We start from the raw sequence: 26002 nt of genomic DNA on the forward strand, positions 1-26002 counted from the left end.
AGAAGAATGCCCCTCTCCCCACAGGTGTGATTACTATCTCTGAGGGTTTAGAGCTTGAGGTAGTCATCTAATACAGGTACTTGGGGGGAGTCCTCTCAGCACATATCAAAGCTGCAGGCTAAAGTTAAATCTCGACTTGGTCTACTCTATCGTAATCACTCCTCTTTCACCCCAGCTGCCAAACTAACCCTGATTCAGATGACAGTCCTACTCATGATAGATTACGGAGACATAATTTATAGATCGGCAGCAAAGGGTGCTCTTGAGTGGCTAGATGTTCTTTACCATTCAGCCATCAGATTTGCCACCAAGGCTCCTTATAGGACACATCACTGCACTCTATACTCCTCTGTAAACTGGTCATCTCAGTATACCCGTCGCAATACCCATTGATTGATGCTTATGTATAAAACCCTCTTAGGCCTCACTCCCCCCAATTTGAGATATCTACTGCAGCCCTCATCCTCCACAGACAATGTCCATTCTGCCAGTCTCATTCTGTTAAAGGTCCCCAGAGAACACACATCCCTGGGTAGCTCCTATTTTCAGTTCACTGCAGCTAGCGACTGGAACGAGCTGCAACAAACACTAAAACTGGATAGTTTTATCTCAATCTCTTCATTCAAAGACTCAATTATGGACACTTACTGACAGTTGTGGCTGCTTTGCGTGATGTATTGTTGTCTCTACCTGCTTTCCCTTTGTGCTGTTGTCTGTGCCCAATAATATTTGTACCATATTTTGTCCTGCTACCATGATGAGTTGCTACCATGTTGTTCTCGTGTTGTGGTGCTACCATGCTGTGTTGCCATGTGTTGCTATGTTGTTGTCTTATGTCTCTCTTTATGTAGTGTTATCTCTCTTGTGTGATGTGTGTTGTGCCCTGTATTTCTATATATTTTTTATTTTTAATCCCCAGTCCCCACAGGAGACCTTTTCCTTTTGGTAGGCCATCATTGCAAATAAACATTTGTTCTTAATTAACTGACTTGCCTAGTTAAATAAAGGTTAAATTTAAAAAAGATAGACAATGAACACAATTGCGTTTTATTGGTGGAAATTTGAATGCACAGAGATACCCCGTGATGAGATCCTGAGGACCATTGTCGTGCCATTCATCCGCCACCATCAACTCATGTTTCAGCATGTTTAATGCACAGCCCCATGTCGCAAAGATCTGTACACAATTCCTGGAAGTTGAAAATGTCCAAGTTCTTCCATGGCCTGCATACTCACCAGACATGTCGCCCATTGAGCATGTTTTGTGATGCTCTGGATCAACGTGTATGACAGCGTGTTCCAGTTCCTGCCAATATCCAGCAACTTCACACAGCCATTGAAGAGGAGTGGAACAACATTCCACAGGCCACAATCAACAACCTGATCAACTTTATGCGAAGGAGATGTTTCGCTCCATGAAGCAAATAAATGGTGGTCACACCACATACTGACTGGTTTTATGACTGGTTTTATGATCCACGCCCCAACTTTTTTTTAAAGGTATCTGTGACCAGCAGATGCATTTCCTTATATGAACTGTAACGCAGTAAAATCTTTGTATTTGTTGCATGTTGTGTTTTAGGGATGCAACTTTGGGTCAATTTTGCTACCAACTAACCGACCCTCACTAACAGTCAACAAATGGGGAATTTAATTTCAAAACAGTAAATGACCTAAAGAAAATACAAGACAGAGATGCTTTTCATTCAGCACTAAAGACTATGACTATCACAAAAAGACTATCCACTGACTATGTTTCAGATGACCTCTGGCACCACATTTGAAGCGCTGTCCATTCAGAGGGGATGAATCACGCACCCAGGCATGGCATTGTATTCGGTGATGTGACATTCAAGGGCGGCCTTGTTGTGACTTGATAACCTGTATTTAGAGGCTTTAATAGGGCATACATTTCATTTAGATGTTAAGGCTATGGTCTTGACAATATTCCTTTGATGCATTTATCAACACGTAATTACTTTTAATGAGAGACTGTTCTTTGCACATTTTTACTCCTTTTCAGCAACCATAGCAGATAAACTTGACCAAATAAAATAATGGTTCCTCTGATAACTTCTGAATCCTGTGTGAATTGCATACATACAAGGAACAGCCATTTTCATTAATTGCTTTATTAAAATTAACCATCAAAATGTAAAACCTTTCATTTAAATCTACACTGTACAACAAATATTGTGCCCAATAAACAACAAAACAGTAACAAAAACCACAATATATTATTTAGCATTTCCATTTCATTTTTAAAACCGTTACAAAAATACTATCTTTCGATTAACAGTAGGCCCATCAAAGTGCACTATGGCCCAGATGTGGCAGCCGTAACTCAGACAGAATTGACCCACCTTGTAAACTTATTTTAGCCAACAACTCAGCAAAGGTTCCCTGATTTTAGTTGGAACAAGGCTGTACTGCCATAAGAAAGGCCACAAATTTCAAGAGACACTTTCTCTGGGCTAGATCCCCTTGTGGAAAAAAAAAAATCGACAACAATATAGACAGGGTTGACCTGCGATTTTTACATTTTATCCACAAGCAAAAGATAGTACATACAATGATAAAACTACAATGTGAATATTCTTGAGCTACACACCCACATTTGGTTGGTCCCGACAGGACCAAGTAACAATCTGATTCACAAGTTGTGAAATCAAATTACAGCAGTTGAAGCACAATTTCAGTATTTAGGACACTAATCTGTATTCATAATATAAACGCCATGTTATACACTAAAAAGAAATATCACTAGGTTGAGTAACTTACCTGAAGCAGCATTCGTCTTCTTGAGCATCTTCTGGAAATTTGGTGTACGTTGGCAACACGAACAAAGGTTTAATTGAAAAACTCACACATATGTACTTTACAAGCTGCAAAGATCTCATTATCATGGTGCAGGTCTGTATATGTTGTAGGAAACAATGGTGTCATTTGAGACTTTGCACGTTCATGTTCAAACATGTATGTCAGATATTGTCACAAGACGACAAAACTTACTGGCATAGTGATGCCATCTGTTGGTAAATGTTAATCACTGCAACTCCAGTGTTTTTACCGGTGTGCTTGAGATACCCGGATGTATAGTATTGCAATGTACTAAACAAGACTGCTTACTCGCATCAATGCCCCTGTCTCATTATTTAACATCCAAACATCGTGTTAGAGAGTAGGATAACGAACCATGATTTCTGCAAATTAGAGTGAACTGGTCTGGTTTCCCCCAAAAAATGCTTCCTTGAGAAAAATTAGCCAGACTTGACCTTAGCTAGAGTAAGTTTGCTAAACTCAGCAAAAAAAGAAAAGTCCTCTCACCATCAACTGCATTTATTTTCAGCAAACCTAACATGTGTAAATATTTGTATGACCATAACAAGATTCATCAACTGAGACATAAACTGAACAACAGAAATTGAATAATGTGTCCCTGAACTAAGGGGTGGAGTCCAAATCAAAAGTAACAATCCGTATCTGGTGTGGCCACCAGCTGCATTTAGTACTGCAGTGAATCTCCTCCTCATGGACTGCACCAGATTTGTCAGTTCTTGCTGTTAAACATTACCCCACTCTTCTACCAAGGCACCTGCAAGTTCCCAGACATTTCTGGGGGGAATGGCCCTAGCCCTCACCCTCCGATCCAACAGGTCCCAGATGTGCTCAATGGGATTGAGATCCGGGCTCTTCGCTGGCCATGGCAGAGCACTGACATTCCTTTGTGCCCATAGGCAACATTGTTGCCTGTGATGTCTGGTGAGGACCTGCCTTACAACAGGCCTACAAACCCTTAGTCCAGCCACTCTCAGCCTATTGCAGACAGTCTGAGCACTGATGGAAGGATTGTGCATTCCTGGTGTAACTCGGGCAGTTGTTATTGCCATCCTGTGCCTGTCCAGCAGGTGTGATGTTTGGATGTACCAATCCTGTGCAGGTGTTGTTACACGTGGTCTGCCAGTGTGAGGAAGATCAGCTGCCCACCCTATTACCCTGGCCACATCTGCAGTCCTCATGTCTCCTTGCCGCATGCCTAAGGCACGTTCACGCAGATGAGCAGGGACCCTGGGCATCTTTCTTTTGGTGTTTTTCAGAGTCAGTAGAAAGGCCTCCTTAGTGTCCTAAGTTTTCATAACTGTGACCTTAATTTAGTTTATTTGAGTTTATTTTATTTTTACAGGGACAGTGCACATCAATCAACGTTTCAGTAAAAGTGCCGGTTTTAGCCAGCCGGCTAATTTTCAACCGCAGTCCCTGGGCAGGTTATTAAAAACAATTACGATATAGACAATCATTGAGCAGTGAGCACACACAGAGCAACATAGGACAAGCAAGACATAGCATACAGACAGAACAAAATGCAGCAAGACAAAATTCATAAAAGCAACAAAGTGTTTCCACACCTCACAAGCTACAGACAACATAGAAAGCGGCAATACACAGCTAGGGATTATGTTCACAAATCTGATTGACCTTTAGCCATGTCTTCATGCATTTTGTGAAAGTGTGATACGTGGTGCACTTTGTAACCTGGACCATTACAGTAGTGAGTTCCTGTGCAGCTTGTTGTTAGCTCTTTGCATGCACATATATAACAGTATCATCTGCATACATTTGAACATCAGACCCAGTACAGACAGAAGACAGATCATTAATGTACATGCTGAACTGGAGGGGCCCCAGTATTGACCCTTGGGGCACGCCCACATCATAGCTAAGAGTGGGCGACAGCTCATTGCTCACTCTGACAAACTGAGTTTTGACTTCAAGGTATGACTTCATCCATCTCAAGGCATCGGGGGAAAAGTTGAACTTGGATAATTTTGTGATAAGAATCTCATGGTTAACAGTATCAAAAGCCTTCCTCAGGTCCAGAAACACAGCCCCAACAATGCCCCCTTTGTCCATCTTGGACTTGGCCGTTTCTGTGGAGTGTTTCGCTCTGAAGCCAAACTGCATGGAGTGTAATGTGAAGGGGCTGTTGTTGAGGTGGGCAATCATTTGTTCTGCTACACACTTTTCAACAACCTTTGACACCACAGGTAGTATACTAATGGGCCTGTAGTTACTCACGTCAGCAGGGTCGCCCGATTTAAAGATGGCCTTTATTATGGCCGACTTCCATACCCTTGGAAACACCCCCAGACCAACAGATGTGTTGGTGACCTTAGTAATGGGGCCAATGAGTGACTCTTTGTAGTTTTTAAGAAAGGTAGAGTCCAGCCCAAACACATCTTTGGCTTTAGAGTTCTTTAGTGAGCTAATCACCTTGTTCACCTTTGACTCAGAAACCTCCCTTATGATGAAGACAGGTTGAGTGTCATTCACATTCATACATTCACTAGCACTGAGGCCAAGAAACCAGCGGAGGGGTTCTGTGTCAATACCCTGGCAGAGTCAATAAAGTAGAAATGGAAGGTTATTGCTATTTCGACTGCATCCTGTGTTAGATTGTTATTCACCATGATTTTTAGTCTTTTTGCAGTGTTACTGTGGTCTTTCCCTGTTAACTTTTTTAGATTCTCCCAGATCAATTTATGTTAATAAAAAAGTTTGCCTTGGCCTGTCTGATTTCTTTCATCACCTTATTTCTCAACATTGTAAACCTACGTCTGTCATGCTCTAATTTGGATTCCCTTCTGTAAGCTGTTAGTGTCTTAACAACCGTTCCACAGGTGCATGTTCATTAATTGTTTATGGTTCATTGAACAAGCATGGGAAACAGTGTTTAAACCCTTCACAATGAATATCTGTTCAGTTAATTGGAATTTTAAGAATTATCTTTGAAAGACAGGGTCCTGAAAAAGGGATTTTTTTTTTGCTGAGCTTAGTTTGCAGTTAGCTTCAGTGTTGTTAGCACCGGTTAGACATGGCAGCGAACATTCCCCCTCGAGCCATTATGAAGCTCAGTGGAGTTTGGAGCACAAACTGGAATACGAGGACAATGCAACAGGACTTCTTGAAAAGGACGATGATGTAGTGGCTGTCACTTTGAGGTCTATAATGAGAGTCGAATACAAACACAACCTGAACCTAACAGCATCTCAGCAAGGTAACGCAACAGTTATTCTTGATGCTCTTCAACATTACTTTAAGCCGTTATCTACGAGCGTTATGTTTTCAGTTGTTGCAAACCTTGAGGACGGGAGTCCATTGACAGCTTCATCACCAGGCTAAGGGAAAAGGCAGCTACATGTGAATATGGTGCTTTAAGAGATGAACTGATCAGAGATAAGATAGTGCTTGGTATAGCTGATGATGGCACGCGCAGACGTTTGCTGAGAAAACGGGACCTGAGACTGGTCTTGGCAGTGGAGACATGCTGTGCAGCAGAGCTTACTGATATACGGATAAGGTCCATAGAGCGAGAAAGGCAACATATTGACAATGTCAATGCTACATTGCCAGTAAAGAAATTCCCCTTTGACACAGCTAATGCTAATAATACAGTCAACTCTGCAGTAGACAACCCCAATACGTGCAGATATTATGGTATTTCTCATGGACGGGGAAAAGAACACTGCCCAGCCTATGGGAAAATATGCTAATTCTGTGGTACAGCTAATCACTTCACAAGGGTCTGCATGAAAAGCAAGAGAAAAGAGGGTAAAGTGCACTCAATTGAAACAAATACAGATGAAGGCAACAATAGCACTAAGGATGTACAGTATATGCTAGCGAGTGCATAGGGGCACAAGGAAAAAAGTGGTTTGTCAGTATACTACTTAATAATAGACCACAGCTAGATTTGGGGGCCACGTGTAATGCTATGAGCCTTAAAGACAAAAGGAGGCTCGCGCCCAGAGACAAACTCACTCAGAGTAGCACCAAGCTGAAACTAGCGTCCCACCTAGCGTCCCAACTAGCGTCCCACTCTAGCGTCCCACCTGGCCAACATCCAGTGAGTTTGCAGAGCGCCAAATTCAAATACAGAAACACTCATAAAAATTCAGAAAGCAAAACAGATTTTATAGATTCACTTCTTGTGAATCCAACTCCGGTGGCTGATTTTAAAAATGCTTTATGGCGAAAGCATACCTTACGATTATTTGAGAACATAGCCCAGCAGAAACATGTCAAACAATTTTTATAATCAATCCTCAGGTTGTTTTTAGCCTAAATGATCTATAATATTTCAACCGGACAATAACGTTGTCAATATAAAAGGTAAACAAGAAAGGGACTCTCTTGGGATTGCACATGAAAAAGCTCTGTGACACGACAAGGTTCCACTCATTTAGACTGGTCTTACTCCCTCATTTATCAGAATACAAGCCTGAAACAATTTCTAAAGACTGTTGACATCTAGTGGAACGCATAGGAACTGCAATTTGAGTCACTTTCATGGGCACATCTTGTCCTCCACCGGATTGAAGCTGGATCCTGAGAAAGTGAACGCTGTCTTGGCAATGCAACACCCCATCTGACATAAAAACCTGTCAGGAGGGCCAGCCTGTGGCATTCGCCTCTAGGGCACTCACTCGGAGCAGAACTATCCCCAGATAGAGAAAGAGTGCCTCAGCATTGTGTTTGCATGCCAACGTTTCCTCCACTACCTGTGCGGGCGTGTCAATATTACCACAGAGACAGATCACAAGCCCCTTATTGCTATATTCAGCAAGCCTCTCCTGAATGCCCCGAAAAAACTGCAGAGCAGGCCCTACAAAGCTACAACTTCAAGGTGGTGTATTAGCCAGGGCCAAAGATGTATGTGAGTGACACGCTCAGCAGGGCTACTGCATCAGGCACACACACGCGCATCATGTCTGAACAACACACAGTGTGCAGCTTACAAACAGAGCAAGTGGATGTTGAACACATCAACCAGGCTGACGACCTCAATGTTACGGACCAGCGCCTTATACAAATCAGACAGCACACAGACAGGGACGAGCACCTCCAGGCATTGAGGTCTGTGATTCTGATGGGCTGGCCCGACTGCAGAGAAGAAAATGCTCTAGTCGTCAGAGAATATTGGCCAGTCTATTGGCCAGTCAAAGAGGAGCTCAGTGTTCAAAACTGAGTAATATTCAAGGATCAGAGATTCGTTATTCCCTGGTCTCTGCACCCTGAGATGTTGGCGCGCGCGTGCACTCAAGTCACATAGGGGGTGATGCCTGTTACAGACAAGCATATGACACACTGTATTGGCCAGGAATGCAGAGTGAAATCAAAGACTATGTCAATAGCTGTAGTGAATGTGCCTTTGAGTAACAGAGAGAGACGATGATGTCCCACGAGCTACTGATGCACCCCTGGCAGATAGTAAGTCTCGATCTCTTCCAGCACAGTGGCAAAGACTTTCTGCTGGTAGTTGATCATTACTCAGACTTCTGGGAGATTGACCTCTTCCCCGACTTCTCAGCAGAGACAACAATCAAACGCTGCAAGGCTCAGTTTGCCCACTATGGCCAGACAGATAGTCTAATTTCAGATAATGGAGCCCAATTCTCTGGATTTGAGTTCCAAACATTTGCTGTAGAATGAGAATTTGTGCAAGTCACCTCATCGCCACGACACCCAAAAGCTAATGGGAAGGCGGAGTCAGCAGTCAAAATCGCAAAGAACCTCTGCAAAAAAAGGCTCTGCGAAAGGGCAAAGATGCCTGGAAAGCAATCCTGCAGTGGCGCAATAACCCAACAGAAGGCTTGGCTAGCAGCCCGGCACAGTGCCTCAGGGCACGGTGCTTAAAAGCAGCTCTGCCAGTAGCCAACACTCTCCTGGGGCCCTGTGGGGTGACAGACGTGCTGGTGAAGCTACATCACAGAAGACAGGTCTCCAAGTTCATCTACGACAAATCAGCAAAAGACTTACCTGAGCTCAGGGTGGGTGAAACAGTGCGGATGAAGCCACTGCCAGGGGACCGGACGGGCCTCTGGAGACTCGGATCCTGTGTACAGAAAGTTGCACCATGCTCCTGCTTGGTCAAAGTGAATGGATCCCTGTAACGTTGTGACAGGGTTGACCTGTCGCAGGCCCTGATGGTTGCAGGACAAAGGACGGAACCCCAGCAAGTCACATGAGGCACTGGGCGAAGAGCCAGGGGATCACAGGTCGGCCGCGCCCATCAGTACTCCCCTTAGAGTGTCAGGTGACATGCCTGTGCGGGAACTCACAGTCCTCGCAGACAAGCCCCCTGTGTTTTCACGCTGCAGGCGTCTATCTCAGCCACCAAAAGTACTTCATCTGTAGGTTTCCCAATAGGGATTTTTGACAGACATAGATATAAAAAATGGGGGAAAGTGAAGAGACTGTCAAAATGTGAATAAGTTGATACGTGAAGAAAACCTCAAGTCTTCATGTTGTAAATTATTACTAGGTTTGTTTAGTTAGTGAATTGACAGCTCCGGTCCTATTTTATAAAAGGCATAGTGTTATGGCACAGTGATGCCATCTGTTGGTAAATGTTAATTACTGCAACTCCAGTGTTTTTACCAGTGTGCTTGAGGTACCCGGATGTATTTAAATGACCTGAACAAGACTGCTTTCTCGCATCAATGCCTCATTCAAACACTCACCACCACAGATCAATGCAGATTATGTTTAGAATTACAAGATGTTCATTTCTACAAGATCTACAGACCTGCACCATGGTAACGAGAACTTTGCAGCTTGTAAAAGTAGGTATTTGTGTGTTTTTGGAGCCTTTGTTGCTATTTCCATCCCAGGAAGATGCTCAGGAAGACAACTGCTGCTGCAGATAGTTACTCAAAACCTAGTGATATTTCAAAAAAGGGTCTTCATCCTTTTATAACATGGCATTTATATGATTAGGGTTCTAAATACTGAAATGGTCTTTTAATTTGTATAGTACAGTACAGTTAGCATAATAAAGTACATTAAATTAGCATGCAGTAATGTATACTGTACTTTATTGTGCTATACTGTAATGTACTAAAGTCTAGTTTGTGCATTTTAGCTTACTCAATCATACACCAATGCATACCAGTGCATTGATACATAACATTAAAAGTCTGCAGTGGCAACACAGCTAACATTGTTACACATATTGTTTTAAAACAAGGTCACATTTTCCTGTCAGCTTATGGCCGTATACAGCCCATTGAGTGCGTGTCTTAGTGCCAGTATCAGTTTGTGGTGGTAAATTGATAGTTATGAAGAATATAGATTTAAAAAAAATCTCTCTAGGTAGATAGTGTGGTCTACAGCATATCATGAGATACTACCTCAGGCGAGCAAAACCTCAAGACGTCCTTAGATTTCGTGCACCAGCTGTTGTTTACAAATATACATAAACTGCCACACCTTGTCTTACCAGAGACTGCTGTTCTATCCTGCCGATACAATGTATAACCCACCAGCTGTATGTTATTCATGTTGTTGTTCAGCCACGGCTCAATGAAACATAAGATATTACAGTTTTTAATGTCCCGTTGGTAGTATTTACATGCTTTTAATTTGTCCACTTTATTGCCCAGTGATTCTACATTGGCCAATAGTACCGATGGCAAAGGCAGATTAGCCACTCGTCACCGGATCCTCACAAGGCACCCCGATCTCCTTCCGTGAAACCTCTGTCTCTTTCTCCCCGGAATGACAGGAATTAGGGCCTGTTCGGGTGTTTGGAGTAAATCCCTCTTGTCCGACTCATTAAAGAAAAATTATTTGTCCAATTCAAGTTGTGTAATCGCTGTTCAGATGTCCAGAAGCTCTTTTCGGTCATAAGAGACGGTAGTAGCAACATTATGTACAAAATAAGTTACAAACAATGCGAAAAAACAAACAAAATAGCACGGTTGGTTAAGAGCCAATAAAACGGAAGCCATTCCCTCCGGCGCTATCTTTCCAGAGGGCATAGACAACAATAACCTGGCAAATTATCGAACTAATAAAGCCTAAAAGAAAATGTTGTCAAACTCAGGTTGGTCAGCATGTAAAGCTGGGTAGTGTGCAGCTTGACTAGACAACCTATGATAGAAGGAGAGGAGAGTACGTGTACGCTGTCACGTAAGATGCAAGGTGTTTTTCGTAAAGAAAACATTATGTAATATAAATAAGATGCATACTATATTTGGTGTTTGTGAAGCGATGCACTCCGATCTTCAACATTTCAATCGGGGAGTATAAGGACCGGTGAATTGTTACATCTTTACTCAGCACAATCCCTTAGTACAAAACAAATACTCACAGTTGTTCACTTCAGTGGTTTGTGGTCCTTTGCGTTGAGTTAAGTTTCTTCCAGACACGGGGTGGGGAAGTAATCAAGCGGCTCGGCAGAGGCATTACTAGCTGTTAATCCGCCAATAAATACAAAAAATTAAATTGTGCCGTCTGGTTTGCTTAATATAAGGAATATGAAATGGTTTATACTTGTACTTTTACTTTTGTACATTTTAGAAATTACATTTACTTTTGATACTCAAGTATATTTAAAACCAAATACTTTTAGACTTTTACTAATTTTACTGGGTGACTTTCGCTTTTAGTTGAGTCATTTTCTATTAATTAAGGTATCTTTACTTTTACTCAAGTATGACAATTGAGTACTTTTCCCACCACTGTTCAAGTCATTGAGTACTTTTTCCAGCACTGGAAACTAGCAAGTTATACTAATTTATACTACCTTGGCTACATCAATTTAAGGTAAATTTTAACGCTAGCTTGCAAAAATATTTTGCATTCATTGAGCCAATATAAAACTATGGTTATTGCGGGGAGTGGAAGGCTCTTTGTAATTCATAAGAACATGTTATTATAAGAGGTCTTATTATTATTTGTATTATCCTAAGAACAAGTGCAGCTGTAGGATCTTAATTTGAGCCAGTTTGCTACAGCAGAAAAATAATCCTGCAGCAACAGGAATTGTGAATTATTATGTAGATTATAATTAATGGACATTTTATAGGGGTTGATACATTTTTCTCAAGGCAAAAACATGTCTATTATTTCTAAGTGAAAATTACAAACTTCCCGAGGCTTTTTTATACCTCAAACACACTACACGTTTTAAACAGGCCTACAGAAAAGTTATCCTGCAATGGGGTGGTCAAATTAAGATCCTACATCTGTAGCAGTGTATTTACCCAAGCAGAATGTGCACCATGGTTTTACAAAACCCTTTTCCGTGGTTAGATTACAGAACCAGTTTGCAGCCAGGCAGAGAATTTGCGCACTTTAAAAAATTGATATGTATTAACCATAGAATACATACAGGGGTGCTGTATTGAAGCCACCATGCAGCCATTTTGATACTCCATTTTGATACTGTAGTAAAAAAATATTTTAGAAGCTATAGAAATGCATTTATTAAATGTCTACATTCGTTTTGCCAGGTATATTCTTTTACAGACACCTTAATGCACACTTTTAATTTATATTATGTGAACTAAACATACAAATGTTAAATACATAAAAATATAAAAACATATTCCTTAAAGCACTTATTTTTACAGAGTACTAATGTTACTCTCCAAACTACAACAAATACATACCTAAATACGTTTGTTTTTATTAAAATAATTTAGAATTCCTTTCATTCCAATTGAGGACTACGCTTCCTGGGGAGTACCAATATGGCGGCCAGTGGCTTGAAAGCCTCTCATTGGACATTACATAATAAGCAATTCAGGGTTTATAGATATCACCGGAACCAACCCACTGGGCGGAGATTCGCATATTGAAGGTTCCTCTCTCCCCTACTCATTCTCACAGAATTGTTTTTATCAAGCGTTCGTCATTCCGAATGTTACTCTGTTTGTTGCGATAAAGGTATTTTCCGTTATTGGTCCCTATCCTAACTTCAGTTGTTTAACTGAGGGAGTTTGTCATGGATATTTTTGCGATAAAGGAGAGCTTTATTTTTGCTCGGCTCTTCATCAACTCCATTGAACTTTTACATTCAGCTATCATCTGCCGTTTGGGATAACGTTGAGGAATTTAAACGTAAGATTTCAAAAAAATCTTTTTACCTTGCATTACTTGAACAGAATGCCAAACACTGTCTGTTAGCCTCGAAAATAAGCACCTATGCATGAGGGGTACTGATTGTCATATCAACTTCTGATAAGGAATCAAACACTGCAGACTTGTCAGGCCATTACATAAAAATAATATCCATATGATTGCCTTGGGTTATTATTAGTCATGCTTAGCTCGTCTAAATTGTATAGCCCATATGCAGTATTATAATTATGTAGTAATGTATTATAATTATTACTTGTGTTAATTACATCTCATAAAATTCACCACCCTTTGAAATGAAGGGCACATTGACTTTGTCAAGATTTGCTACTTGCATTATTAAATGGCGCTATATTGTGCCTTCAGAAAGTATTCACACCCCATGACTTTTAATTCATTTTGTAGTGTTGCAAAGTGGGAAAAAAGTGGGGTTGAAATGGATTTAATTGTATAAAAAATGTATAAAAAAATGTATCTACACAAAATACTCTAATGTCAAAAGTGGAAGGCAAAAGTGAAACACTTAAAAAATGAACTTAAACACTAATATTTTACCTGCAGACAGCGAGTATGCTGCTCTTGGCTAATCCTCAGGTAAGGTCCCCTCTTCATTAGGTGTTTTGGGGCTTCTCACTACACTGTCCGACGCGATCGGGTTGATCTGAGCCAGGTTGGTTTAACCACTGCTCCTCCCTCTTCAGCCACACCCATTGTGATGTCCTCTCTGCCTCCTGCCCAATTGTACAACATATCCTATTCCTCTGTGCTCCCTTTCCTCCGAAGATACTTAGTGCCTTGCACTGAGACTGGTCTGGGAAGCCTCTTGCCCCAACCTCCACGGATAAACATTTGTCTCTGCATTCGTCCACTACCAGGTACTTCAACAGCTTCCTCTCAGACTTTCTAAATCCTCTCCTTCCCATGGATCTGTCAGCTCGGGCATGATGGTGTTCTTTGTGCTCCTCAACCAGATCAGCAGGTCTGGTCTGAGTGATGTGTTAATGATGTTCTGGTGGAAGATTAGGCGTCTTCCGAGGTCAGCTCGTAACGCCCAGTCCGCAACTTTCATGGGGTGCCAGCTGATTGTTCCTCACTACTGAAAAATGGATGAAGCCTGGTCCTTTCTGTTTTGGCCTGATCTTTTTGGCTGCGTCCTCCAGCTGGGATGTTATTGCTGTCAGGACCTTGTCGTGTCTCTACCAGTACTGTCCATCAGTGCTTTCCTGCAGGATTATAGTATGTGCTCGAGGTTGGCTGATCTTTCACACAAAGCGCAGTTTGGGTCTTGTTTTAGTACCCACACAACAAGGTTTGTCAGGCTTGGTAATACATCGTACATGCTGCGGAAAACAAACTTTATTCTGCTGGTCCTATCATCTAGATGTCAGCCCTTATTATTTTCCTCTCCCTGGCTCCTTCTCCGCATGTCAACTTGCCCTGCTGCCTCAGCCCAACTGCAATGGTTTGCCCTCCCTCCTCCACCATGTACCGTATCTCTGTCAGCCTGAGGTCCCTTCTCTTCCATGTACTTGCTCTAGTCCAGGACACCTGTTTCACACAGCCAATACCCAGGCATCCTAAGGCCACGGTTTTGACAATGTCTTTGTGGTGTAGTCTTGCTTCCAACTCTTCACTGCTGATGTTGCTGACCACTTCCTCCCAGTGCGGCCCTCAATCCCAGTTTTCCTTACTTTCCCGTCCTTGCATTCCCGTAGCATTAGGACCTGCCTTGCTTTGGTCACCTGCAATTCCACCGGCAGGCCTCAGACTGAAAGCTGAGCTTTTTACCCCTGCTGTAAAGGCTTGTTACTGAAACTCTGGGGTACACCAAGCCTTCTTCTCAGGTAACCACTGATCTTCCTTTCTATTGATTCCACCGTTGTCATTGGGATTTCGTATACACCAGGAGGAGCAAGAGTAGTTTGGACAGACTTCCAAGCTGGTAGCACCAGGCTTTGCACTTTCATGGGACACCACTTTTCCCACCCTCTGCATCCATTCATTTGCCTGGTCAGTTGGCCTTTCAACACTTTCTGTGTCAGAGTTGTCAAAGCACTTCCCTAGGCTCATGACTAGTTTTTCTGTCAGCGGTGGAATTCGCTGCCATTCCAACTTGAACCGCTGCTGTCGTCCACTTTGCCTTTTTTCAGTACCAGGCTTTGTGATTTGCTTGGTTTAAAGGTCATCCTAGCCCACGTGACGATTTTTTTTGGGATCTTCAAGCATCCATCTTGGTTGCCGTACCTTGGACTTCATGGTGGGTCCTCTGCTTGGTCTTTCAGCTGACTTCACAAGGAAATGGATTGCTGCAGCAAAAATGGACAGATATTGTACACCTGGTGACAATCCCCACCTCCAACCTCTGCAAATTGGGGGTGTAGTCCCCGACAATGAGTCTCATCATGAACTCGTCAAAGTCGTCCCGTAGGACGGCACAGGTTATTTTTCGTTGTTATAGTTACCTATTTCAAATCAAATTGTATTAGTCACACGAATATAACAGGTGTAGTAGACCTTATAGTGAAATGCTTACTTACAAGCCCCTAACCAACAATGAAGTTAAAAAAATATAAAATAACAATAGTGAGACTATACACAGGGGATACCGGTATAGAGTCAATGTGCGAGTTATTAAAGTGACTATGCATAGATAACAGAGCAGCAGCGGTGTAAAAGAGGCTAGTCTGGGTAGCCATTTTGATTATATGTTCAGGAGTCACATGGTGTGGGGATAGAAGCTGTTTAGAAGCCACTTGGACCTAGACTTGGTGCTCCGGTATCACTTGCCGTGCGTTAGCAGAGAGAACAGTCTATGACTAGGGTTGCTGGTGTCTTAGGGCATTCCTTTGACATTGCCTGGTATATAGGTCCTGGATGGCAGGACGTTTGGCTACACTACTCTGTAGTGTAGTTGCATACCAGGCATCGATGCAACCAGTCTCTCGATGGTACAGCTGTATAACTTTTTGAGGATCTGAGGACCCATGCCAAATCTTATCAGTCTCCTGAGGGGGAATAGGTGTTGTTGTGCCCTCTTCACGACTGTCTTGGTGTGCTTGGACAATGTTAGTTTGTTGGTGATGTGGACAGCAAGGAAATTGAAGCTCTCAACTTGCTCCACTACAGCCCTGTCGATGAGAGTGGGGGTGTGCTCGGTCCTCCTTCTCCTGTAGTCCACAATCATCTCCTTTGTCTTTATCACGTTGAGGGAGAGGTTGTTGTCCTGGCATTACACAGCCAGGTCTCTGAACTCCTCCCTATAGGATGTCTTGTTGTTGATCAGGCTTACCAATGTTGTCATCTGCAAACTTAATGATGGTGTTGGAGGGGACTGCGCACTCACCAATGAGGGGCTCCTGTGTTGAGGATCAGTGTGGCGGATTTGTTGTTACCCACCCTTACCACCTGGGGGCGGCCCGTTAGGAAGTCCAGGATCCAGTTGCAGAGGGAGGTGTTTAGTCCCAGGATCCTTAGCTTATTGATGAGCTTTGAGGGCACTATGGTGTTGAACGCTGAGCTGTTGTCAATGAATAGCATTCTCACCTAGGTGTTCCTTTTGTCCAGGTGGGAAAGGGCAGTGTGAAATGCAATAGAGATCATCTGTGGATCTGTTAGGGCGGCATGCAAATTGGAGTGGGTCTAGGTTTTCTAGGGTAATGGTGTTGATGTGAACCATTACCAGCCTTTCAAAAGCACTTCATTTAGGCAGGTTACCTTTGTCCCTGTGCCCAAGAACACTATGGTGTTCTGCTTAAACCATGCTGGTATTACAGACTCGGACAAGGAGAGGTTGAAAAGATCAGTGAAGACACTTGCCAGTTGGTCAGCTCATCACATCCTGGTAATCCGTCTGGCCTTGTGAATGTTGACCTGTTTAAAGGTTTTACTCACCTGAGGAGAGCGTGATCACACAGTCGTCCGGAACAGCTAATGCTCTTATGCTTGTTTCAGTGTTATTTGCCTCGAAGCGAGCATAGTAGTTTTACTTGTCTGGTAGGCTCGTGTAACTGGGCAGCTCTTGGCTGTGCTTCCCTTTATAGTCTGTAATGGTTTTACAAGCCATGCTTCATCCGACGAGCGTCGCAGCCAGTGTAGTACGATTTATTATGAGCCCTGTGTTGACGCTTTGCCTATTTGAAGGTTGGTCAGAGGGCGTATCGGGATTCCGTATAAGCTTCCGGGTTAGAGTCCCGTTCCTTGAAAGCAGCTCTAGCCTTTAGCTCAGTGCGGATGTTGCCTGTAATCCATGGCTTCTGGTTAGGGTATGTACATACAGTCACTGTGGGGACGACGTCATCGAGGCACTTATCAGTCATTGGCTTCATCAATGTGTTAAACTCCTCAATGCCATAGGAAGAATCCTGGAACATATTCTGGAACATGCTAGCAAAACAGTCCTGTAGCTTTTGATCTGAGCACTTTTTTATTGACCAAGTCATTGGTGCTTCCTGCTTTAATTTTTGCTTGTAAGCAGGAATCAGGAGGATATAATTATGGAGGGCAAGGGAGAGTTTTGCATGCGTCTCTGTGTGTGGAGAGTTGGTGGTCCGTCACTGTTTTTTTCCCTCTAGTTGCACATTTAACATGCTGATAGAAATTTGTTAACTGATTTATTTTCCCTGCATTCATGTCCCCGGCCACTAGGAGCACCGCCTCTGGATGTGCATTTTCCTGTTTGCTTATCGCGTATTTCAGCTCATTGAGTGCGGTCATAGTGCCAGCATCGGTCTGTGGTGGTATGTAGAAAGCTTCGATAAATACAGATGAAAACTCTCTAGGTGATAGTGTGGTCCACAGCTTATCATGAGATACTCTATGATAAGTCGAGCAAAACCTAGACACTTCCTTAGATATCGTGCACCAGCTGTTGTTTAGAAATATAGATAGTCTGCCCCCCTTGTCTTACCAGACTCAGCTATCCTGCTGATACATCATCGTTCAGCCACGTGAAGCATAAGATATTACAATTTTTAATGCCCCATTTGTAGTTTAATCTTCATTCGTCCTCTTTTTCTCCAACTTCTCTTCACGCAAATGATGGGGATTTGCACCTGTTCCGGGGAAAGCAGTATGTCCTTCACGTCAAGCTCATCAGAAGGGGAAAAAAGTTTCTGCCCGTTCCTGGTGAGTAATTGCTGTTCTGATGTCCAGATGTTATTTTCGGTCATAAGAGAGGGTAGCAGCAACATTGGGTACAAAAGAAGTTTAAAAAAGAAGTTACAAACAATGCCACATGTGTTGGTACAGATGGCAATGTAGTGGATAGCGGGCTCCTGACCAGTTCTGTCACTGCATTGTTAGTCAACACCTCTTGTTTATGAAAAAAGTGACATAAAATGTGATTTAATTTGAAAGATCAAGCCACAGGACAGCTACTTGTAGGCGTCCTTTGTTCTCTAATGCCTCTGTAATGATCCGTGTTCGTGCACTTGTGTGTTCTAGGCACCCTTATATTCCCAGGATTCCTCCCTTCTGCACTAATGTATACCGGTACTTGTTGTCCAGCATGAAGTTGGTCATTCTTCTTCCTACGATGGCAAAGAAAATATTTCCCTCCACATTCAAGAGAAGCTTTGAGATTTGTGAGGACTCCTCCTTTGGGATGAATCATCCCTCTGCTGACTTCAAGCCCTCCGCCTCTTTCTTTCTTTCTTCCACACAACCCTCAACAGCTTACAGAGCCTTGTTGGTAGTCTTGGGCAGTTCTTGTACACTTGGTATGGGATCCCTCCTAGTCCTGGTGCTGACTCTGCCCGTGCCATTCTCATGATGTCTTTCACTTCTATCAGTCCAGGTTCCATCATGTCAAATTCCTCCTGGTGGTCCCTCTTGGGGCATTGCCGTCTTCTACTCTTCTTTGTCCCCTAGTAGTTTGTTTGTGAACTTGTAGGGGTTACATTTCTGCCCTTTTCTGAGCTCTCTCCCTCGTGTTCCTGCAGTGGTTTTCAGCACACCTCAGGCTGCATTGTTGCTGTCATAGTGTGTCTTGTAGTCCCTTGTAGCTCTGCTCTCCTCTTCTTCCTCTGCTGCTGTTTACCTTTTCTTTAGTCTCCTCAGGTATTCTATTATTGCCGCTATCTCCCTCTCTTGCCTGGTTGGTTGTTTCGCTGTGCATGTCATTTTTTGGCATGGGTCCCAAATCTACTCCCGTTTTGTCTCATGCACATGTCTGTGTCACTGTCCTTGGTACATTTTCAGCCCTCTCGTTCTTAAGCACTTTTCCACAACTGCATGTTCTAGAGTCCATGTACTCTCTCGTTGTCTTTTTTTCAGGAAAAGTTGTCATCCCCATGTTGCACATGATCGCAGCAAGGGCTTCCAACTTGCTTTCTCCACTCCCGGAAAGTGTTGTCTCATGCACCATGTCTGTGTCACTGTCAAACTGTGTCCAGCTATTCTTGTTCACTCACATTTACGAATTCAACAGTCGTATCTCTGTCACTAACAAATGCAGTCATGGGTGGTAACTCTACATTTATATCGAAATGGCAATGCAAATCAAATGAAGTTGTATTGGTCGCATACACATATTTAACAGATGATATTGTGGGTGCAGCAAATTGCTTGTGTTCCTAGCTCCAGCAGTGCAGTAATACCTAGCAATTCACAGCAATACACACAGATCTAAAAGTCAAAGGATGGAATTAAGAAATATTAGGACGATCAATGTTGGTTTCCGGAGTATAAATATATATACACGTGATGATTTATACACATTATGGACAGTATGCGGATATACTAAATATTATATCTGTAGAATATCTAGGATAGAAGAGTAGGAAATGAGTAAAACACTATGTAAGCATTTAAAGTGACCAGTGATTCTATGTACGTAGGACATCAGCTTCTAAGGTGCAGGGTTGAGTGGCTGGGTGGTAGCCAGCTAGTGACGGTGACTAAGTTCAGGGCAGGGTACTGGGTGGAGGCCGGCTAGCGATGGCTATTTCACAGTCTGATGGCCTTCAGATTGAAGCTGTTTTTCAGTCTCTCGATCCCAGCTTTGATGCACCTGTACTGACCTCACCTTCTGTATGATAGCGGGGTGAACAGGCAGTGGCTCGGGTGGTTAATGTTCTTGGTGATCGTTTTGACATTTCTTTGACATCGGGTGCTGTAGGTGTCTTGTAGGGCAGGCAGTGTGCCCCCGGTGATGCGTTGGGCAGACCGCACCACCCTCTGGAGTGCCCTGCGGTTGCGGGCGGTGCAGTTGCCATACCAGGCGGCGATACAGCCTGACAGGATGCTCTTAATGGTCCACCTGTACGAGGGTCTTAGGGGCCAAGCCAAATGTATTCAGCTTCCTTCGGTTGAAAAGGTGCTGTTGCAGCTTCTTCACGACAATGTCTGTGTGGGTGGAGGTGATATGATCCTTAACTAGCCTCTCACTGGGAAATTATATTGGCTTTGCGGGGGCGTAACTTAAAATGTTAAAGCTGATATAATTCATATCTGGTTGGCCTGTCAGCACGTGGTCCTGTGTGACAACAAATGTTGTAGTTCTTAATGGATCCCTATTTATTTAAATATCTACATTTTTAGCGAATGTTAAAATAATTCAGTGTGGGATTGAACTTAATCATAATGCACTAATTTTAGAGGTCAAAATTGTTCTGGTGATCTTAATTTATTTACAAACATTTTCTAGGGCAGACCAGGGCTTTTGGCACTGCTCGGTTGCTATGCAGTATTCGACCAGCAGAGTTAAATTACTTCACGCTCCAAACCGGACACCTGCATGTATCCAGTGGCAGTACAGTTGTCATTCCTGTCTGAACCTCATATATTCAACTGCCTCTCTCTTCTCTCTCTCTTTCTCTCTCTCTCTCTCGTTCTCTCTTTCCCTCTCACTCTTTCACCATCTCCCTTTCTTTTCTCTCTATCTTTCGCTTTCTCACCAGGGATCACCACACAGAGAAGAGGTGGGACGAGGAACACTGCTGGTTTTAACCTGGATATTATCCATCAACAACAGCTGCTGATGTCCATATAAAAAGCAATGAACTTCTGAGAAGGAAAAAAACAAAAGTTAAAATTGGGTGGTCATCGTTGTGGCTGGTCACTGAGATTCTGAGATATGGCTTCTAGCCTAACGAGTGCGGGGGTGGTGTGGGCCCTGCTCTCCTTCCTGTGTGCGGCGGCCTCTTGCGTGGGTTTCTTCATGCCCTACTGGCTCCTAGGGTCCCAGATGGGTAAACCGGTCTCCTTCGGGACCTTCCGGAGGTGCTCGTACCCGGTGCGTGATGAGGCTCGCCAGGCCACGGTGATGCTGGAGCAGTGTGGACGCTACGCCTCGTTCCAGGGCATCCCTAGTCTGGAATGGAGGATTTGTACGGTGATAATCGGGTTGGGCTGTGGCCTGTTGCTCCTGGTGGCACTCACAGCCCTCATGGGATTCTGCTTATCTGATCTCATCTCCAGGACCATTGGACGTGTGGCTGGGGGCATCCAGTTTTTGGGGGGTAAGTTAAAATCATCAAGTCACAGCCTGCTGTTGCTTTTTAAGTGATTTGAAAATTGGATAGTGATGGATGGATTGGTGGAGGAATGGGTGGGTTGGTCGGGGATAGATGGATGGATGAGCGCGGGTTAAAGTTATCCAAATAGTTTTTTTGTTTGTTTTTTGTTGTACCCAATGTTGCTGCTACCATCTCTTATGTTAACTTGGCCCCACAGACAATCAATCTGAGATTAAATTAAATTTCAGTCATGGGATTTTTTTGTTTTGCTGAAAGAATGAGTACCCTCTTAGAATTAATGTCGACTCAAGAATCGCTGGAGATCCTCAAGGATCCATTGCCAGTTAATGGTTCATATTTGCACCTTCAGTTAGTTGAAGGGTTCTTGGTGGATCCATTAATGGTTCAATGTAGCAATGGGTTTCTGGAGGAACCCTGGAGTGTTGAGGTGACAGTATTAATGTCACACCGGCAGTCATGATCTGCTCTTAAAAAATATATATAATTTAAATAATGATTGTGCCGTTGTATAATACATAGACTACCACATATTACACATGGAAGAAAAACACAAAGCTGATTTAACATGTCTTTGGTACATACAGTGCCATCAAAGTATTCATATCCCTTGATTTATTCCACATTTAGTTGTTTCAGCCTTCAAAATGTATGGGGGGGGGGTGTATTGATTATATTCTGGCCTCTATTAGAAAAGGGGACCGTCTTAAACAATTAAACCAAAGGGAAAGTGTTTGGATTTACAAACTACAGGCCACTAAGTACCCGGGTTTAAGTGAAGGTATGGATTTCTATCCCTTCCTATAGGGTCATGATGGGTCCATTTTCTGTCATCTCGTGGACATTTTGCTTAATTTCCCTGAGCTATGTTTAGACTGTTGTTCATGTTTTGCTGTGTACTATGGAATATTTAGCTTTCTTATTCTTGACATTTCTCCCAGTCATATTTAAGGTTAGAACTACCTTTTTAGTGTTCTGATACTTCTAGCTTGGAGTTGTATTTTTATGATAAGACCGCTACAGTATTTCACATTTTAACGTGTATAGTATTTCTTACTAGATGTGTCCAATCAATTTTGTAACCACTCCCTCTTTCAATTAGGGCTAATTGGAAAAGCTGTTCAAAAGAGGACATTGCCTTTCTTATTTTTTGTACTCCCTGACGAAGGCCATGCAGCCGGAACGCGCCGGTTTAAAAAAAAAACATGCCGTACTAATAAAGGCATTTTAATTAATTATATGAAGAGTGCCTTGGTCCTCCCTTCTTTTTGATGACCAATTTACCCCTTTTACCAAAGAGCACCTTCTATCTACCAAAATGTACTATTATGTACCTTAGCAGACCTTCCCTTCCTCTTCTTTCTACCATTTGGCATTGTTGTTTAGTTTTCTTAGGTTTTATGCTTGAATTTAAATTTGATATGTTAGCTGTTAGGTCAAATATACTGTTCATGCTTCCTTCTGCTAAATTTACACCTTAACTATTACAGTGACATATTTTGCCCAGGAAGTTGTCTAGGAGGAATTGGATTTGTTGTTGGCCAATCATTTTTTGGTAGGCTTCTACAATACCCTCCTTCCATCTATAGCATTTCTTAGCAGCATGCAGTTTGTTCGGCTTTGATGCTTCATAAGTATTGCTCTGTTCAAGTAGATTGTGATTATTATAGTTTATATATTCATTATTATATTGTATTGTGGTCTGATAGGGGTGTTTGTTGGCTAAATGTGAACGCCCTGAGAGACTGAGTTGTGGTCGGTGATAAAGTAGTCTACAGTACTAAGGCAAATAGATGAGCTATAGGTGTACCTACCGTAGGAGTCCCCTCGACGCCTACCATTGACTATGTACAGACCCATCGTGCGACAGAGCTGCAGGAGTTGTGACCGTTTTTATTTTTTCATAGTTGTGACATATTGGGGAGGAAATGCTGTCACCTCCCAGGTAGGTTTCTATCCCCCTGTGTACTGAGTGTCAGGTTCTTGTCCAGTTTTTGCATTTAGATCACCACAGACTGGTACATGTCCCTGGGCCTGGAGATGGTTGATCTCCCCTCTAGGCTGTAGAAACTGTTGTCATTAAAGTATAGGGATTCTATTGGGGGAGATATAGGTAGCACTCTCTCTCTGATCCTGTGAAAAGCCTGCTGAAAATAAAGGTCTGAGGTTTCCCTTCACATTACTGTTCCAGACTTGTACAGGTTGACAGTCTGTCTCGGTGTCCTCAATGTCCAGTATTCTGGGTTAATACCCTCTCTCTTGACAGAGGGTAACTGTACTTTTATGGCCTCTGCATAGTGGTGTGAGGCCTCATCCTTTGGGAGGGGGAAGTAGGCTTTTGGTGCTCTGCTGCCATTATTGTATTCAAGGAAATTCACACCTCTCACTTCACACCTCAGTGAAAATTGAAGTTGCTGCTGAGAGACTGTCATCCTAAATTCTGTTCTCTGGTCCATGCACTGGTTCTTACATGCCAGTGATGTGCGTTGAGGCCAGATTTACTCACAAATACACTCAGAGTAGCTCTAAAAAGTCTATTTTATTCTATGCAAATGACAGCCTATGCATTATAGCATATAGCCTGCCTGATTGGGCATTTTGTTCAGGATGAATCAGCTAAGAAACATGCTAATATAAGGATTTCTAGTTGTTTGAAAATGAGTTTGGGAGTAAACTGTCATTTTTCTTCCACAAGAAGAAACCTATCCACCTCATTTTTAAATGCTTTTAAAGCAAAGAAGTGAAACGCAGAAACTATGGATACAACTTCCTCCACTATCTCGCTGATAATGCAACGAGTAATCCCTATATTAGCATGTTTTTGTTTGCTGATACATCCTGAACAAATACACCATATTACCGGCCTGCTAATGTGCCTTGACCTTGTAGGCTACAAACAATAATACCATTCTTCAGTACAATGTGTTATTGTAGCCTAGGTAGGATACATGTCTTGGGCCTAAAAACCTGGAACAATAGGGTAGCTTTTCAGCTGGTACCTGGGGACTGGGAGGGAGCGCACTCAGCGCAGCCTCGGAGTGCACATAGTGTAGGCTAGCTATGATTTCCTTATCTGATAAAAATATTAATAATTTCACTGTTTAAAATAGACTGGATATATTCACTGCAGTATTAAGCCTAACATTGAGCTTGTAAATTATGGCCTTATATGCACCCGCTTCTAGGCTATAAGGCTACATCTCGAGCCCGTCTGTCTTTGTTCTGTTGCGCAATTACGCAGATGGCCCCTCCGCTGACCAAATTATTCCTCTTTTGGACTTCCAGGAAAATGCTAAAGTTTGTTGGACACTTATTTAGACATATTGTCTTTAGTCTACTAATAGCCCATTGGATGAGAGTCACTTCCTCTTGCTTGCTGAATGTAAAATAGTCTACAGCATTAAGAACGGGCATGGAGCATTTATTTTCCTATAAGTCAATCTTAACACTGGGCTACAGCCAGACAGAATACATCATTTAAGTGGTCTGCTAATGTACCTTTCTGGACCTTTTTTTTTTATGTCGAGAATAGACCCAAACTGATCCAAATGGTTGCGTAATCAGGCCTAGGTTGTCGGCCTATGTAGTTAATTTGGCATGATACAAAACAGGACGTTTGAGTGGTTACTCAGAATAGCCTATATCACTGCATTATACAGCCTATGGACAATAATTGCGTACTCACTTGATAACAATAATACATTCATCATTGTTATATCCCAAATAAAAAAACGGAGCCCTAGGTCTAATCAATGGTAGAGCTTTGAGCGCCCGGTGACCACGCGCCTGGAGGAACGCACTGCAGATCTTCCATTTCATAATCTGTTCACTATGTTTCTTGCATTTTGACTGGCAAATATTGATATTTATCCCATATCCCAAATATCTAGCTCATTTTTAACTTCTTACTTTGGCTACACATCACAAGACTCTCTTCCAGCTGTTCCCTTGCGCAACTGGCTATGTCAAGGGTCGGCAGCCCTGGTCCTGGAGTGCCAAGCAGGCTCTTCATGTTTTTGATTAACCAACCTGGAAGAACAGGTGTGTTGAATTCAGTCAATCACTGAACTGATCAATTAGCTCTGTAGCTCAGGTGTGGTGCCTAGTTGGAACAAAATCCTGCAGGACCTGTGGCACTTCAGGAACAGTGTTCCCTACCCCCGGGCTATAGACTATGCAAGCCTCTCTGCAATAGGCCATATCTTTTTTTGTGAAATCCCAGGAATAGCTATAGTAAAAGCTATAGGTCATTTATTTGTATAATGTTTTTTTATACAAGGCCTAATAGCCTATTCGAGGAAATAGTTTAAATAATTGATATGCCCAATGTGCTGTGGCAACGGATCAAATGTTTCCAGTGCCAGTGTTTGGTTAATTGACCCTCTTTCTCCACCGTGTAATTCAAATATCCTGTTTGTCTATATAACAGGGTGAGCAGAGCTGAGTGCAGCTTGACAGGTGCTCTTGCCTGTTATTTGTCCGTGAGGCGAGTACACAGCCGTATTGACCTCGAACAAGCACCTAGTCGATGGACATTTGGATGTATTCTGTCATGAAGTAGTCAGAAAAACAATACCACTCTCCTACTGGACACACACCTTTTC

At 42.7% G+C, this 26002-nt stretch overlaps 1 protein-coding gene across 3 annotated transcripts in view; it reads left to right on the forward strand.

The window, feature by feature from the left end:
- The first annotated feature begins 12626 nt into the window (after nucleotides 1–12626).
- Nucleotides 12627–26002, forward strand: part of LOC135509712 (LHFPL tetraspan subfamily member 6 protein-like) — a 38128-nt gene continuing 24752 nt past the window's right edge. For 2 of the 3 annotated variants that reach the window (XM_064930590.1, XM_064930592.1), the window contains exons 1-2: nucleotides 12627–12906; nucleotides 20823–21383. In XM_064930590.1, the coding sequence (XP_064786662.1) occupies nucleotides 20999–21383 (385 nt within the window). In that variant the 5' untranslated portion in view covers nucleotides 12627–12906; nucleotides 20823–20998. Of the gene's footprint in view, nucleotides 12907–17993; nucleotides 18049–20822; nucleotides 21384–26002 lie in introns of all 3 variants that reach the window. The other variant, XM_064930591.1, reaches the window with a different exon arrangement.

This window comes from Oncorhynchus masou, chromosome 22 (assembly GCF_036934945.1).
Source record: "Oncorhynchus masou masou isolate Uvic2021 chromosome 22, UVic_Omas_1.1, whole genome shotgun sequence".
Classification (NCBI taxonomy): Eukaryota; Metazoa; Chordata; class Actinopteri; order Salmoniformes; family Salmonidae; genus Oncorhynchus; species Oncorhynchus masou.